At 49.5% G+C, this 17,992-nt stretch overlaps 1 protein-coding gene across 5 annotated transcripts in view; it reads right to left on the bottom strand.

The window, feature by feature from the left end:
• ABCC8 (ATP binding cassette subfamily C member 8) overlaps window positions 1-17,992 on the bottom strand; it is a 280,298-nt gene that overhangs the window by 170,713 nt on the left and 91,593 nt on the right. For all 5 annotated transcript variants that reach the window (XR_012227547.1, XR_012227546.1, XM_073564298.1 and 2 more), the window contains one exon: window positions 10,840-10,974. Coding sequence is in view for 3 of the 5 variants with exons in the window: in XM_073564298.1 (XP_073420399.1) it covers window positions 10,840-10,974 (135 nt within the window). In the remaining 2 variants the exon portion in view is untranslated. The remainder of the gene's footprint in view (window positions 1-10,839; window positions 10,975-17,992) is intronic.

Here is a 17,992-nt window from a genome sequence, read left to right as displayed (position 1 = left end):
TTACCAGAAGGGAGAACAGAGCGGGCATGCAGGGAACGAACACTGGGAACAAGGATGAAGAGCGGGGACTGGAAGCCAAGGGGGAGACAGACAGGAAACAGGCGGCACTATAGGAACCTGAAGGGGGCCAAAGCGCAACGTGGCGAGCGCACAGAAACACTCAGGCGTCCTCTCAATAGAGAGCGCGCCAGAAATACCCTAGGGTCCGGAAGCGGGCGGTACGTGCCGCCCCCGGCGCCACCCCCCGTAGGCGGAAGAGAGAACGCTGGTGCGCGCGCGCGCCCTAAGGAAGGAGCGCGGTGCCGTCACAGGAGGGGAGGCAGAGCATGGGATCGCGCCGCGGCGAGGACGCCGGTAGGAGGAGGAGGCGGCGGTCGCCGCTGGAGGAGGGGCGGGAGCGGGTGCAGCCGTGACCGCCGACCTGACAAAATGGCTGCACATCCAGTTGGAAGAATGTCTCAAGTGGGGTACCACAGGGCTCTGTCCTGGGCCCTGTATTGTTCAACATCTTTAACAACGATTTAGATGAAGGAATTGAGGGTAAACGGATTAAATTTGCTGATGACACAAAGCTAGGAGGGATAGCTAATACTAGAGAAGAGAGAGGATTCAAAAAGATATAAATAAACTGGAGAAGTGGGCAGCAACTAACAGAATGGTTTTTAACAGGGAGAAATGCAAAGTACTACATCTGGGCAATAAAAATGAAAAAAGCATATACAGAATGGGGGGAATAGGGCTAAGTGACAGCACATGTGAAAAAGACTTGGGTATACTAATAGATCACAGACTGAATATGAGTCAACAGTGTGATGCAGCAGCAAAAAAGGCAAATGCAATTCTAGGATGTATTAACAGAAGCATACAGTCTAGATCACGTGAAGTCATTATTTCCCTCTACTCCTCTTTGGTCAGACCTCATCTGGAATATTGTGTCCAGTTTTGGGCACCACATTTTAAAAAAGACATCAACAAACTGGAGCAAGTTCAGAAAAGAACGACCAGAATGGTGACCGGTCTGCAAACCCTGTCTTATGAGGAAAGGTTGCAGGATTTGGGAATGTTTAGTTTGCAAAAGAGAAGACTGAGAGGAGACTTAATAGCTGTCTACAAATATCTAAAGGGCTGTCACATTGTAGAAGGATCAACTTTATTCTCATTTGCACAAGGAAAGACTAGAAGCAATGGGATGAAACTGAATGGGAGGAGACACAGATTAGATATTAGAAAAAACTTTTTGACAGTTAGAGTGATCAATGAGTGGAACAGGCTGCCACGAGAAGTGGTGAGTTCTCCTTCAATGGAAGTCTTCAAACAGAGGCTGGACAGACATCTGACTGGGATGATTTAGCGAATCCTGCTTTGAGCAGGGGGTTGGACCAGATGGCCCAGGAGATCCCTTCCAACTCTACGATTCTATGATTCTATGATTCTATGTGTGTATGTGTGTGTGTGTGTGCGTGTATGTATGTATGTATGTGTATGTATGTATATGTATGTGTGTGTGTGTATGTACATACTGGGGAAGAAGCGTGTGCGTATCAAGCCCCGCCCCTCAATATGATGTCATAATGGTGGACTATGGGATGGAGGATATGTATGATGGGTATATGGGCACGGGACTATGGGATGGAGGATATGTATGATGGGTATATGGGCACGGGACTATGGGATGGAGGATATGTATGATGGGTATATGGGCACGGGACTATGGGATGGAGGATATGTATGATGGGTATATGGGCATAGGACTATGGGATGGTGGATATGTATGATGGGTATATGGGCACTGGACTATGGGATGGAGGATATGTATGATGGGTATATGGGCACTGGACTATGGGATGGCGGATATGTATGATGGGTATATGGGCACGGGACTATGGGATGGAGGATATGTATGATGGGTATATGGGCACAGGACTATGGGATGGAGGATATGTATGATGGGTATATGGGCACGGGACTATGGGATGGAGGATGTGTGATGGGTATATGGGCACAGGACTATGGGATGGTGGATATGTATGATGGGTATATGGGCACTGGACTATGGGATGGTGGATATGTATGATGGGTATATGGGCACTGGACTATGGGATGGAGGATATGTATGATGGGTATATGGGCACGGGACTATGGGATGGAGGATGTGTGATGGGTATATGGGCACTGGACTATGGGATGGAGGATATGTATGATGGGTATATGGGCACTGGACTATGGGATGGAGGATATGTATGATGGGTATATGGGCACGGGACTATGGGATGGAGGATATGTATGATGGGTATATGGGCACAGGACTATGGGATGGAGGATATGTATGATGGGTATATGGGCACAGGACTATGGGATGGTGGATATGTATGATGGGTATATGGGCACTGGACTATGGGATGGAGGATATGTATGATGGGTATATGGGCACGGGACTATGGGATGGAGGATGTGTGATGGGTATATGGGCACTGGACTATGGGATGGAGGATATGTATGATGGGTATATGGGCACGGGACTATGGGATGGAGGATATGTATGATAGGTATATGGGCATGGGACTATGGGATGGTGGATATGTATGATGGGTATATGGGCACGGGACTATGGGATGGAGGATATGTATGATGGGTATATGGGCACTGGACTATGGGATGGAGGATATGTATGATGGGTATATGGGCACGGGACTATGGGATGGAGGATATGTATGATGGGTATATGGGCACAGGACTATGGGATGGAGGATATGTATGATGGGTATATGGGCACAGGACTATGGGATGGAGGATATGTATGATGGGTATATGGGCACGGGACTATGGGATGGAGGATATGTATGATGGGTATATGGGCACAGGACTATGGGATGGAGGATATGTATGATGGGTATATGGGCACGGGACTATGGGATGGAGGATATGTATGATGGGTATATGGGCACAGGACTATGGGATGGAGGATATGTATGATGGGTATATGGGCACTGGACTATGGGATGGAGGATATGTATGATGGGTATATGGGCATGGGACTATGGGATGGAGGATATGTATGATGGGTATATGGGCACAGGACTATGGGATGGAGGATATGTATGATGGGTATATGGGCACAGGACTATGGGATGGTGGATATGTATGATGGGTATATGGGCACTGGACTATGGGATGGAGGATATGTATGATGGGTATATGGGCACGGGACTATGGGATGGAGGATGTGTGATGGGTATATGGGCACTGGACTATGGGATGGAGGATATGTATGATGGGTATATGGGCACGGGACTATGGGATGGAGGATGTGTGATGGGTATATGGGCACTGGACTATGGGATGGAGGATATGTATGATGGGTATATGGGCACTGGACTATGGGATGGAGGATATGTATGATGGGTATATGGGCACGGGACTATGGGATGGAGGATGTGTGATGGGTATATGGGCACTGGACTATGAGATGGAGGATATATATGATGGGTATATGGGCACGGGACTATGGGATGGAGGATATGTATGATGGGTATATGGGCACTGGACTATGGGATGGAGGATATGTATGATGGGTATATGGGCACGGGACTATGGGATGGAGGATATGTATGATGGGTATATGGGCACTGGACTATAAGATGGAGGATATGTATGATGGGTATATGGGCACGGGACTATGGGATGGTGGATATGTATGATGGGTATATGGGCACTGGACTATAAGATGGAGGATATGTATGATGGGTATATGGGCACGGGACTATGGGATGGCGGATATGTATGATGGGTATATGGGCACGGGACTATGGGATGGAGGATGTGTGATGGGTATATGGGCACTGGACTATGGGATGGAGGATATGTATGATGGGTATATGGGCACTGGACTATGGGATGGCGGATATGAATGATGGGTATATGGGCAAGGGACTATGGGATGGAGGATGTGTGATGGGTATATGGGCACTGGACTATGGGATGGAGGATATGTATGATGGGTATATGGGCATGGGACTATAAGATGGAGGATATGTATGATAGGTATATGGGCACGGGACTATGGGATGGAGGATGTGTGATGGGTATATGGGCACTGGACTATGGGATGGAGGATATGTATGATGGGTATATGGGCACGGGACTATGGGATGGAGGATATGTATGATGGGTATATGGGCATGGGACTATGGGATGGAGGTTATGTATGATGGGTATATGGGCACGGGACTATAAGATGGAGGATATGTATGATGGGTATATGGGCACGGGACTATGGGATGGCGGATATGTATGATGGGTATATGGGCACGGGACTATGGGATGGAGGATGTGTGATGGGTATATGGGCACGGGACTATGGGATGGAGGATGTGTGATGGGTATATGGGCACTGGACTATGGGATGGAGGATATGTATGATGGGTATATGGGCATGGGACTATGGGATGGAGGATATGTATGATGGGTATATGGGCACGGGACTATGGGATGGTGGATATGTATGATGGGTATATGGGCACTGGACTATGGGATGGAGGATATGTATGATGGGTATATGGGCATGGGACTATGGGATGGAGGATGTGTGATGGGTATATGGGCACTGGACTATGGGATGGAGGATATGTATGATGGGTATATGGGCACTGGACTATGGGATGGAGGATATGTATGATGGGTATATGGGCACGGGACTATGAGATGGAGGATATGTATGATGGGTATATGGGCACTGGACTATGGGATGGAGGATATGTATGATGGGTATATGGGCACTGGACTATGGGATGGAGGATATGTATGATGGGTATATGAGCACGGGACTATGAGATGGAGGATATATATGATGGGTATATGGGCACGGGACTATGGGATGGAGGATATGTATGATAGGTATATGAGCACGGGACTATGGGATGGAGGATATGTATGATGGGTATATGAGCACGGGACTATGGGAAGGAGGATATGTATGATGGGTATATGGGCACTGGACTATGGGATGGAGGATATGTATGATGGGTATATGGGCACTGGACTATGGGATGGAGGATATGTATGATGGGTATATGGGCACTGGACTATGGGATGGCGGATATGTATGATAGGTATATGGGCACGGGACTATGGGATGGAGGATATGTATGATGGGTATATGGGCACTGGACTATGGGATGGAGGATATGTATGATGGGTATATGGGCACTGGACTATGGGATGGAGGATATGTATGATGGGTATATGGGCACTGGACTATGGGATGGCGGATATGTATGATAGGTATATGGGCACTGGACTATGGGATGGAGGATATGTATGATGGGTATATGGGCACTGGACTATGGGATGGAGGATATGTATGATGGGTATATGGGCACGGGACTATGGGATGGAGGATATGTATGATGGGTATATGGGCACTGGACTATGGGATGGAGGATATGTATGATAGGTATATGGGCACGGGACTATGGGATGGAGGATATGTATGATGGGTATATGGGCACTGGACTATGGGATGGAGGATATGTATGATGGGTATATGGGCACGGGACTATGGGATGGAGGATATGTATGATGGGTATATGGGCATGGGACTATGGGATGGAGGATATGTATGATGGGTATATGGGCACGGGACTATGGGATGGAGGATATGTATGATGGGTATATGGGCACTGGACTATGGGATGGAGGATATGTATGATGGGTATATGGGCACTGGACTATGGGATGGTGGATATGTATGATGGGTATATGGGCACGGGACTATGGGATGGAGGATATGTATGATGGGTATATGGGCACTGGACTATGGGATGGAGGATATGTATGATGGGTATATGGGCACTGGACTATGGGATGGAGGATATGTATGATAGGTATATGGGCACTGGACTATGGGATGGAGGATATGTATGATGGGTATATGGGCACGGGACTATGGGATGGAGGATATGTATGATGGGTATATGGGCACGGGACTATGGGATGGAGGATGTGTATGATAGGTATATGGGCACTGGACTATGGGATGGAGGATGTGTATGATAGGTATATGGGCACTGGACTATGGGATGGAGGATATGTATGATGGGTATATGGGCACGGGACTATGGGATGGAGGATGTGTATGATGGGTATATGGGCACTGGACTATGGGATGGAGGATATGTATGATGGGTATATGGGCACGGGACTATGGGATGGAGGATATGTATGATGGGTATATGGGCACGGGACTATGGGATGGAGGATATGTATGATGGGTATATGGGCACTGGACTATGGGATGGAGGATATGTATGATAGGTATATGGGCACGGGACTATGGGATGGAGGATATGTATGATAGGTATATGGGCATGGGACTATGGGATGGAGGATATGTATGATGGGTATATGGGCACGGGACTATGGGATGGAGGATATGTATGATGGGTATATGGGCACTGGACTATGGGATGGAGGATATGTATGATGGGTATATGGGCACTGGACTATGGGATGGTGGATATGTATGATGGGTATATGGGCACTGGACTATGGGATGGAGGATATGTATGATGGGTATATGGGCACTGGACTATGGGATGGAGGATATGTATGATGGGTATATGGGCACTGGACTATGGGATGGAGGATATGTATGATAGGTATATGGGCACTGGACTATGGGATGGAGGATATGTATGATGGGTATATGGGCACTGGACTATGGGATGGAGGATATGTATGATGGGTATATGGGCACTGGACTATGGGATGGAGGATATGTATGATAGGTATATGGGCACGGGACTATGGGATGGAGGATATGTATGATAGGTATATGGGCACTGGACTATGGGATGGAGGATATGTATGATGGGTATATGGGCACTGGACTATGGGATGGAGGATATGTATGATGGGTATATGGGCACGGGACTATGGGATGGAGGATATGTATGATAGGTATATGGGCACTGGACTATGGGATGGAGGATATGTATGATGGGTATATGGGCACTGGACTATGGGATGGAGGATATGTATGATGGGTATATGGGCACTGGACTATGGGATGGAGGATATGTATGATGGGTATATGGGCACGGGACTTTGGGATGGAGGATATGTATGATGGGTATATGGGCACTGGACTATGGGATGGAGGATATGTATGATAGGTATATGGGCACGGGACTATGGGATGGAGGATATGTATGATGGGTATATGGGCACGGGACTATGGGATGGAGGATATGTATGATGGGTATATGGGCATGGGACTATGGGATGGAGGATATGTATGATGGGTATATGGGCACGGGACTATGGGATGGAGGATATGTATGATGGGTATATGGGCACGGGACTATGGGATGGAGGATATGTATGATGGGTATATGGGCATGGGACTATGGGATGGCGGATATGTATGATAGGTATATGGGCACGGGACTATGGGATGGAGGATATGTATGATGGGTATATGGGCATGGGACTATGGGATGGAGGATATGTATGATAGGTATATGGGCACGGGACTATGGGATGGAGGATATGTATGATGGGTATATGGGCACGGGACTATGGGATGGAGGATATGTATGATAGGTATATGGGCACGGGACTATGGGATGGAGGATATGTATGATGGGTATATGGGCACAGGACTATGGGATGGAGGATATGTATGATAGGTATATGGGCACGGGACTATGGGATGGAGGATATGTATGATGGGTATATGGGCACGGGACTATGGGATGGAGGATATGTATGATGGGTATATGGGCACTGGACTATGGGATGGAGGATATGTATGATGGGTATATGGGCACGGGACTATGGGATGGAGGATATGTATGATGGGTATATGGGCACGGGACTATGGGATGGAGGATATGTATGATGGGTATATGGGCATGGGACTATGGGATGGCGGATATGTATGATAGGTATATGGGCACGGGACTATGGGATGGAGGATATGTATGATGGGTATATGGGCATGGGACTATGGGATGGAGGATATGTATGATAGGTATATGGGCACGGGACTATGGGATGGAGGATATGTATGATGGGTATATGGGCACGGGACTATGGGATGGAGGATATGTATGATAGGTATATGGGCACGGGACTATGGGATGGAGGATATGTATGATGGGTATATGGGCACAGGACTATGGGATGGAGGATATGTATGATAGGTATATGGGCACGGGACTATGGGATGGAGGATATGTATGATAGGTATATGGGCACGGGACTATGGGATGGAGGATATGTATGATGGGTATATGGGCACAGGACTATGGGATGGAGGATATGTATGATGGGTATATGGGCACTGGACTATGGGATGGAGGATATGTATGATAGGTATATGGGCACGGGACTATGGGATGGAGGATATGTATGATGGGTATATGGGCACAGGACTATGGGATGGAGGATATGTATGATGGGTATATGGGCACTGGACTATGGGATGGAGGATATGTATGATGGGTATATGGGCACTGGACTATGGGATGGAGGATATGTATGATAGGTATATGGGCATGGGACTATGGGATGGCGGATATGTATGATGGGTATATGGGCACTGGACTATGGGATGGAGGATATGTATGATGGGTATATGGGCACGGGACTATGGGATGGAGGATATGTATGATGGGTATATGGGCACAGGACTATGGGATGGAGGATATGTATGATGGGTATATGGGCACTGGACTATGGGATGGAGGATATGTATGATGGGTATATGGGCACTGGACTATGGGATGGAGGATATGTATGATAGGTATATGGGCATGGGACTATGGGATGGCGGATATGTATGATGGGTATATGGGCACTGGACTATGGGATGGAGGATATGTATGATGGGTATATGGGCACTGGACTATGGGATGGAGGATATGTATGATGGGTATATGGGCACTGGACTATGGGATGGAGGATATGTATGATGGGTATATGGGCACTGGACTATGGGATGGAGGATATGTATGATGGGTATATGGGCACTGGACTATGGGATGGAGGATATGTATGATAGGTATATGGGCACTGGACTATGGGATGGAGGATATGTATGATGGGTATATGGGCACGGGACTATGGGATGGAGGATATGTATGATAGGTATATGGGCATGGGACTATGGGATGGCGGATATGTATGATGGGTATATGGGCACTGGACTATGGGATGGAGGATATGTATGATGGGTATATGGGCACTGGACTATGGGATGGAGGATATGTATGATGGGTATATGGGCACTGGACTATGGGATGGAGGATGTGTGATGGGTATATGGGCACTGGACTATGGGATGGAGGATGTGTGATGGGTATATGGGCATGGGACTATGGGATGGAGGATATGTATGATGGGTATATTTGGCACTGGACTATGGGATGGAGGATATGTATGATGGGTATATGGGCACGGGACTATGGGATGGAGGATGTGTGTGATGGGTATATGGGCACTGGACTATGGGATGGAGGATGTGTGATGGGTATATGGGCACTGGACTATGGGATGGAGGATGTGTGATGGGTATATGGGCATGGGACTATGGGATGGAGGATATGTATGATGGGTATATTTGGCACTGGACTATGGGATGGAGGATATGTATGATGGGTATATGGGCACGGGACTATGGGATGGAGGATGTGTGTGATGGGTATATGGGCATGGGACTATGGGATGGAGGATATGTATGATGGGTATATTTGGCACTGGACTATGGGATGGAGGATATGTATGATGGGTATATGGGCACGGGACTATGGGATGGAGGATGTGTGTGATGGGTATATGGGCATGGGACTATGGGATGGAGGATATGTATGATGGGTATATTTGGCACTGGACTATGGGATGGAGGATATGTATGATGGGTATATGGGCACTGGACTATGGGATGGAGGATATGTATGATGGGTATATGGGCACGGGACTATGGGATGGAGGATGTGTATGACGGGTATATGTGCACTGGACTAAGGGATGGAGGATATGTATGATGGGTATATGGGCACGGGACTATGGGATGGAGGATGTGTGTGATGGGTATATGGGCACTGGACTATGGGATGGAGGATATGTATGATGGGTATATGTGCACTGGACTAAGGGATGGAGGATGTGTATGATGGGTATATGGGCACTGGACTATGGGATGGAGGATATGTATGATGGGTATATGGGCACTGGACTATGGGATGGAGGATATGTATGATGGGTATATGGGCACTGGACTATGGGATGGAGGATATGTGTGATGGGTATATGTGCACTGGACTAAGGGATGGAGGATATGTATGATGGGTATATGTGCACTGGACTAAGGGATGGAGGATGTGTGTGATGGGTATATGGGCACTGGACTATGGGATGGAGGATATGTGTGATGGGTATATGTGCACTGGACTAAGGGATGGAGGATATGTATGATGGGTATATGTGCACTGGACTAAGGGATGGAGGATGTGTGTGATGGGTATATGGGCACTGGACTATGGGATGGAGGATATGTATGATGGGTATATGGGGACGGGACTATGGGATGGAGGATAATTATAATTTGCTATAACCACAGTTGGTTACTATGTCCGGGCAGCGCCGGGCTCTTCAGCTAGTTTCAAATAAAAATCTTTTTTCGAACCTTGTCAATGTCTGGACGAGATTTCACATTCATTTGGCAACTCGTGTGATTAATAAAAGTATGAGTTTTCATGGAAACCACAAAATTGTCTGGGTGACCCCAAACTTTGGAACGGTAGCGTACATATACATATCACACCCATGTATACATACCAGCGTGCTCCTCTGTGCTTGGGAGAGTTTTGTGGCTACAAAATACTGTACCGGGGCTACCACAATGATGACGGCCGCTCCGATTAAGGCGCTAATCCCCAGAATGTAATAGAGAAGGATGATCCCGACAATAATCTGCAAAAACAAGAATCTCACTGAGAGCAGGAGCAGCACCTCACAATCCCCACACCCCAAAATCCTCTCCACACCCCACAATTGTGTCTATACCCCCAAAATCCCCCCGCAATCTCCCCCAAACCTCATAAACTTGAGTGCCATTCAGACTCTCTGGTGATGTTTCTGGTGAGGGATCATTGCAGGATGTCACCCAGGCTCTCAGAGGTGTCGGATGTGGAATGATTGCGGGGTGTCACCTAGGATCTCAGAGATGTCGGATGTGGAATGATTGCGGGGTGTCACCTAGGATCTCAGAGGTGTCGGATGTGGAATGATTGCGGGGTGTCACCTAGGATCTCAGAGGTGTCGGATGTGGAATGATTGCGGGATGTCACCTAGGATCTCAGAGGTGTCGGATGTGGAATGATTGCGGGGTGTCACCTAGGATCTCAGAGGTGTTGGATGTGGAATGATTGCGGGATGTCACCTAGGATCTCAGAGGTGTTGGATGTGGAATGATTGCGGGATGTCACCTAGGATCTCAGAGGTGTCGGATGTGGAATGATTGCGGGATGTCACCTAGGATCTCAGAGGTGTCGGATGTGGAATGATTGCGGGATGTCACCTAGGATCTCAGAGGTGTCGGATGTGGAATGATTGCGGGGTGTCACCTAGGATCTCAGAGATGTCGGATGTGGAATGATTGCGGGGTGTCACCTAGGATCTCAGAGGTGTTGGATGTGGAATGATTGCGGGGTGTCACCTAGGATCTCAGAGGTGTCGGATGTGGAATGATTGCGGGATGTCACCTAGGCTCTCAGAGGTGTCGGATGTGGAATGATTGCGGGGTGTCACCTAGGATCTCAGAGGTGTCGGATGTGGAATGATTGCGGGATGTCACCTAGGATCTCAGAGGTGTCGGATGTGGAATGATTGCGGGATGTCACCCAGGCTCTCAGAGGTGTCGGATGTGGAATGATTGCGGGGTGTCACCCAGGCTCTCAGAGGTGTCGGATGTGGAATGATTGCGGGGTGTCACCTAGGATCTCAGAGGTGTCGGATGTGGAATGATTGCAGGGTGTCACCTAGGATCTCAGAGGTGTCGGATGTGGAATGATTGCGGGATGTCACCCAGGCTCTCAGAGGTGTCGGATGTGGAATGATTGCGGGGTGTCACCTAGGATCTCAGAGGTGTTGGATGTGGAATGATTGCGGGGTGTCACCTAGGATCTCAGAGGTGTCGGATGTGGAATGATTGCGGGGTGTCACCTAGGATCTCAGAGGTGTTGGATGTGGAATGATTGCAGGGTGTCACCCAGGATCTCAGAGGTGTCGGATGTGGAATGATTGCGGGATGTCACCCAGGCTCTCAGAGGTGTCGGATGTGGAATGATTGCGGGGTGTCACCTAGGATCTCAGAGGTGTCGGATGTGGAATGATTGCGGGATGTCACCCAGGCTCTCAGAGGTGTCGGATGTGGAATGATTGCGGGGTGTCACCTAGGATCTCAGAGGTGTCGGATGTGGAATGATTGCGGGGTGTCACCTAGGATCTCAGAGGTGTCGGATGTGGAATGATTGCGGGGTGTCACCTAGGATCTCAGAGGTGTCGGATGTGGAATGATTGCGGGGTGTCACCTAGGATCTCAGAGGTGTCGGATGTGGAATGATTGCGGGGTGTCACCTAGGATCTCAGAGATGTTGGATGTGGAATGATTGCGGGATGTCACATAGGCTCTCAGAGGTGTCGGATGTGGAATGATTGCGGGGTGTCACCTAGGATCTCAGAGATGTTGGATGTGGAATGATTGCGGGGTGTCACCTAGGATCTCAGAGGTGTTGGATGTGGAATGATTGCGGGATGTCACCTAGGATCTCAGAGATGTCGGATGTGGAATGATTGCGGGATGTCACCTAGGATCTCAGAGGTGTCGGATGTGGAATGATTGCGGGATGTCACCCAGGCTCTCAGAGGTGTCGGATGTGGAATGATTGCAGGGTGTCACCTAGGATCTCAGAGGTGTTGGATGTGGAATGACTGCGGGGTGTCACCTAGGATCTCAGAGATGTCGGATGTGGAATGATTGCGGGATGTCACCTAGGATCTCAGAGGTGTTGGATGTGGAATGACTGCGGGGTGTCACCTAGGATCTCAGAGGTGTCGGATGTGGAATGATTGCGGGATGTCACCTAGGATCTCAGAGGTGTCGGATGTGGAATGATTGCGGGATGTCACCTAGGATCTCAGAGGTGTCGGATGTGGAATGACTGCGGGGTGTCACCTAGGATCTCAGAGGTGTCGGATGTGGAATGATTGCGGGATGTCACCTAGGATCTCAGAGGTGTCGGATGTGGAATGATTGCGGGATGTCACCTAGGATCTCAGAGGTGTTGGATGTGGAATGACTGCGGGATGTCACCTAGGATCTCAGAGGTGTCGGATGTGGAATGATTGCGGGGTGTCACCTAGGATCTCAGAGGTGTCGGATGTGGAATGATTGCGGGATGTCACCTAGGATCTCAGAGGTGTTGGATGTGGAATGACTGCGGGATGTCACCTAGGATCTCAGAGGTGTTGGATGTGGAATGACTGCGGGATGTCACCTAGGATCTCAGAGGTGTTGGATGTGGAATGACTGCGGGATGTCACCTAGGATCTCAGAGGTGTCGGATGTGGAATGATTGCGGGATGTCACCTAGGATCTCAGAGGTGTCGGATGTGGAATGATTGCGGGATGTCACCTAGGATCTCAGAGGTGTTGGATGTGGAATGACTGCGGGATGTCACCTAGGATCTCAGAGGTGTCGGATGTGGAATGATTGCGGGATGTCACCTAGGATCTCAGAGGTGTCGGATGTGGAATGATTGCGGGATGTCACCTAGGATCTCAGAGGTGTTGGATGTGGAATGACTGCGGGATGTCACCTAGGATCTCAGAGGTGTTGGATGTGGAATGATTGCGGGATGTCACCTAGGATCTCAGAGGTGTCGGATGTGGAATGATTGCGGGATGTCACCTAGGATCTCAGAGGTGTTGGATGTGGAATGACTGCGGGGTGTCACCTAGGATCTCAGAGGTGTCGGATGTGGAATGATTGCGGGATGTCACCTAGGATCTCAGAGGTGTTGGATGTGGAATGACTGCGGGGTGTCACCTAGGATCTCAGAGGTGTCGGATGTGGAATGATTGCGGGATGTCACCTAGGATCTCAGAGGTGTCGGATGTGGAATGATTGCGGGATGTCACCTAGGATCTCAGAGGTGTTGGATGTGGAATGACTGCGGGATGTCACCTAGGATCTCAGAGGTGTTGGATGTGGAATGACTGCGGGGTGTCACCTAGGCTCTCAGAGGTGTCGGATGTGGAATGACTGCGGGGTGTCACCTAGGATCTCAGAGATGTCGGATGTGGAATGATTGCGGGATGTCACCTAGGATCTCAGAGGTGTCGGATGTGGAATGATTGCGGGATGTCACCCAGGCTCTCAGAGGTGTTGGATGTGGAATGATTGCGGGGTGTCACCTAGGATCTCAGAGATGTTGGATGTGGAATGATTGCGGGATGTCACCTAGGATCTCAGAGGTGTTGGATGTGGAATGATTGCGGGATGTCACCTAGGATCTCAGAGGTGTTGGATGTGGAATGACTGCGGGGTGTCACCTAGGATCTCAGAGGTGTCGGATGTGGAATGATTGCGGGATGTCACCTAGGATCTCAGAGGTGTCGGATGTGGAATGATTGCGGGATGTCACCTAGGATCTCAGAGGTGTTGGATGTGGAATGACTGCGGGGTGTCACCTAGGATCTCAGAGGTGTCGGATGTGGAATGATTGCGGGATGTCACCTAGGATCTCAGAGGTGTCGGATGTGGAATGATTGCGGGATGTCACCTAGGATCTCAGAGGTGTTGGATGTGGAATGACTGCGGGATGTCACCTAGGATCTCAGAGGTGTCGGATGTGGAATGATTGCGGGGTGTCACCTAGGATCTCAGAGGTGTCGGATGTGGAATGATTGCGGGATGTCACCTAGGATCTCAGAGGTGTTGGATGTGGAATGACTGCGGGATGTCACCTAGGATCTCAGAGGTGTTGGATGTGGAATGACTGCGGGATGTCACCTAGGATCTCAGAGGTGTTGGATGTGGAATGACTGCGGGATGTCACCTAGGATCTCAGAGGTGTCGGATGTGGAATGATTGCGGGATGTCACCTAGGATCTCAGAGGTGTCGGATGTGGAATGATTGCGGGATGTCACCTAGGATCTCAGAGGTGTTGGATGTGGAATGACTGCGGGATGTCACCTAGGATCTCAGAGGTGTCGGATGTGGAATGATTGCGGGATGTCACCTAGGATCTCAGAGGTGTCGGATGTGGAATGATTGCGGGATGTCACCTAGGATCTCAGAGGTGTTGGATGTGGAATGACTGCGGGATGTCACCTAGGATCTCAGAGGTGTTGGATGTGGAATGATTGCGGGATGTCACCTAGGATCTCAGAGGTGTCGGATGTGGAATGATTGCGGGATGTCACCTAGGATCTCAGAGGTGTTGGATGTGGAATGACTGCGGGGTGTCACCTAGGATCTCAGAGGTGTCGGATGTGGAATGATTGCGGGATGTCACCTAGGATCTCAGAGGTGTTGGATGTGGAATGACTGCGGGGTGTCACCTAGGATCTCAGAGGTGTCGGATGTGGAATGATTGCGGGATGTCACCTAGGATCTCAGAGGTGTCGGATGTGGAATGATTGCGGGATGTCACCTAGGATCTCAGAGGTGTTGGATGTGGAATGACTGCGGGATGTCACCTAGGATCTCAGAGGTGTTGGATGTGGAATGACTGCGGGGTGTCACCTAGGCTCTCAGAGGTGTCGGATGTGGAATGACTGCGGGGTGTCACCTAGGATCTCAGAGATGTTGGATGTGGAATGATTGCGGGATGTCACCTAGGATCTCAGAGGTGTCGGATGTGGAATGATTGCGGGATGTCACCCAGGCTCTCAGAGGTGTTGGATGTGGAATGATTGCGGGGTGTCACCTAGGATCTCAGAGATGTTGGATGTGGAATGATTGCGGGATGTCACCTAGGATCTCAGAGGTGTTGGATGTGGAATGATTGCGGGATGTCACCTAGGATCTCAGAGGTGTCGGATGTGGAATGATTGCGGGGTGTCACCTAGGATCTCAGAGGTGTCGGATGTGGAATGATTGCGGGATGTCACCCAGGCTCTCAGAGGTGTCGGATGTGGAATGATTGCAGGGTGTCACCTAGGATCTCAGAGGTGTCGGATGTGGAATGATTGCGGGGTGTCACCTAGGATCTCAGAGGTGTCGGATGTGGAATGATTGCGGGATGTCACCCAGGCTCTCAGAGGTGTCGGATGTGGAATGATTGCGGGGTGTCACCTAGGATCTCAGAGGTGTCGGATGTGGAATGATTGCGGGATGTCACCTAGGATCTCAGAGGTGTTGGATGTGGAATGATTGCAGGGTGTCACCTAGGATCTCAGAGGTGTCGGATGTGGAATGATTGCGGGGTGTCACCTAGGATCTCAGAGGTGTCGGATGTGGAATGATTGCGGGATGTCACCCAGGCTCTCAGAGGTGTCGGATGTGGAATGATTGCAGGGTGTCACCTAGGATCTCAGAGGTGTCGGATGTGGAATGATTGCAGGGTGTCACCTAGGATCTCAGAGGTGTCGGATGTGGAATGATTGCGGGATGTCACCTAGGCTCTCAGAGGTGTCGGATGTGGAATGATTGCGGGGTGTCACCTAGGATCTCAGAGATGTTGGATGTGGAATGATTGCGGGGTGTCACCTAGGATCTCAGAGGTGTCGGATGTGGAATGATTGCGGGGTGTCACCTAGGCTCTCAGAGGTGTCGGATGTGGAATGATTGCGGGGTGTCACCTAGGATCTCAGAGGTGTTGGATGTGGAATGATTGCAGGGTGTCACCTAGGATCTCAGAGGTGTTGGATGTGGAATGATTGCGGGATGTCACCCAGGCTCTCAGAGGTGTCGGATGTGGAATGATTGCGGGATGTCACCTAGGATCTCAGAGGTGTCGGATGTGGAATGATTGCGGGGTGTCACCTAGGATCTCAGAGGTGTTGGATGTGGAATGATTGCGGGGTGTCACCTAGGATCTCAGAGATGTTGGATGTGGAATGATTGCGGGGTGTCACCTAGGATCTCAGAGGTGTCGGATGTGGAATGATTGCGGGGTGTCACCTAGGCTCTCAGAGGTGTCGGATGTGGAATGATTGCGGGGTGTCACCTAGGATCTCAGAGGTGTTGGATGTGGAATGATTGCAGGGTGTCACCTAGGATCTCAGAGGTGTTGGATGTGGAATGATTGCGGGATGTCACCCAGGCTCTCAGAGGTGTCGGATGTGGAATGATTGCGGGATGTCACCTAGGATCTCAGAGGTGTCGGATGTGGAATGATTGCGGGGTGTCACCTAGGATCTCAGAGGTGTTGGATGTGGAATGATTGCAGGGTGTCACCTAGGATCTCAGAGGTGTTGGATGTGGAATGATTGCGGGGTGTCACCTAGGATCTCAGAGGTGTCGGATGTGGAATGATTGCGGGATGTCACCTAGGCTCTCAGAGGTGTCGGATGTGGAATGATTGCGGGGTGTCACCTAGGATCTCAGAGATGTTGGATGTGGAATGATTGCGGGATGTCACCTAGGCTCTCAGAGGTGTCGGATGTGGAATGATTGCGGGGTGTCACCTAGGATCTCAGAGATATTGGATGTGGAATGATTGCGGGATGTCACCCAGGCTCTCAGAGGTGTCGGATGTGGAATGATTGCGGGGTGTCACCCAGGCTCTCAGAGGTGTCGGATGTGGAATGATTGCGGGGTGTCACCTAGGATCTCAGAGGTGTCGGATGTGGAATGATTGCGGGATGTCACCCAGGCTCTCAGAGGTGTCGGATGTGGAATGATTGCGGGGTGTCACCTAGGATCTCAGAGGTGTTGGATGTGGAATGATTGCAGGGTGTCACCTAGGATCTCAGAGGTG

Source organism: Dendrobates tinctorius, unplaced genomic scaffold, assembly GCF_039654945.1.
Source record: "Dendrobates tinctorius isolate UK_male_01 unplaced genomic scaffold, ASM3965494v1 ptg000445l, whole genome shotgun sequence".
Taxonomy (NCBI): domain Eukaryota; kingdom Metazoa; phylum Chordata; class Amphibia; order Anura; family Dendrobatidae; genus Dendrobates; species Dendrobates tinctorius.
The sequence above is the reverse complement of the archived record's forward strand: the minus strand, read 5'-3'. Positions and strand labels throughout refer to the sequence as shown.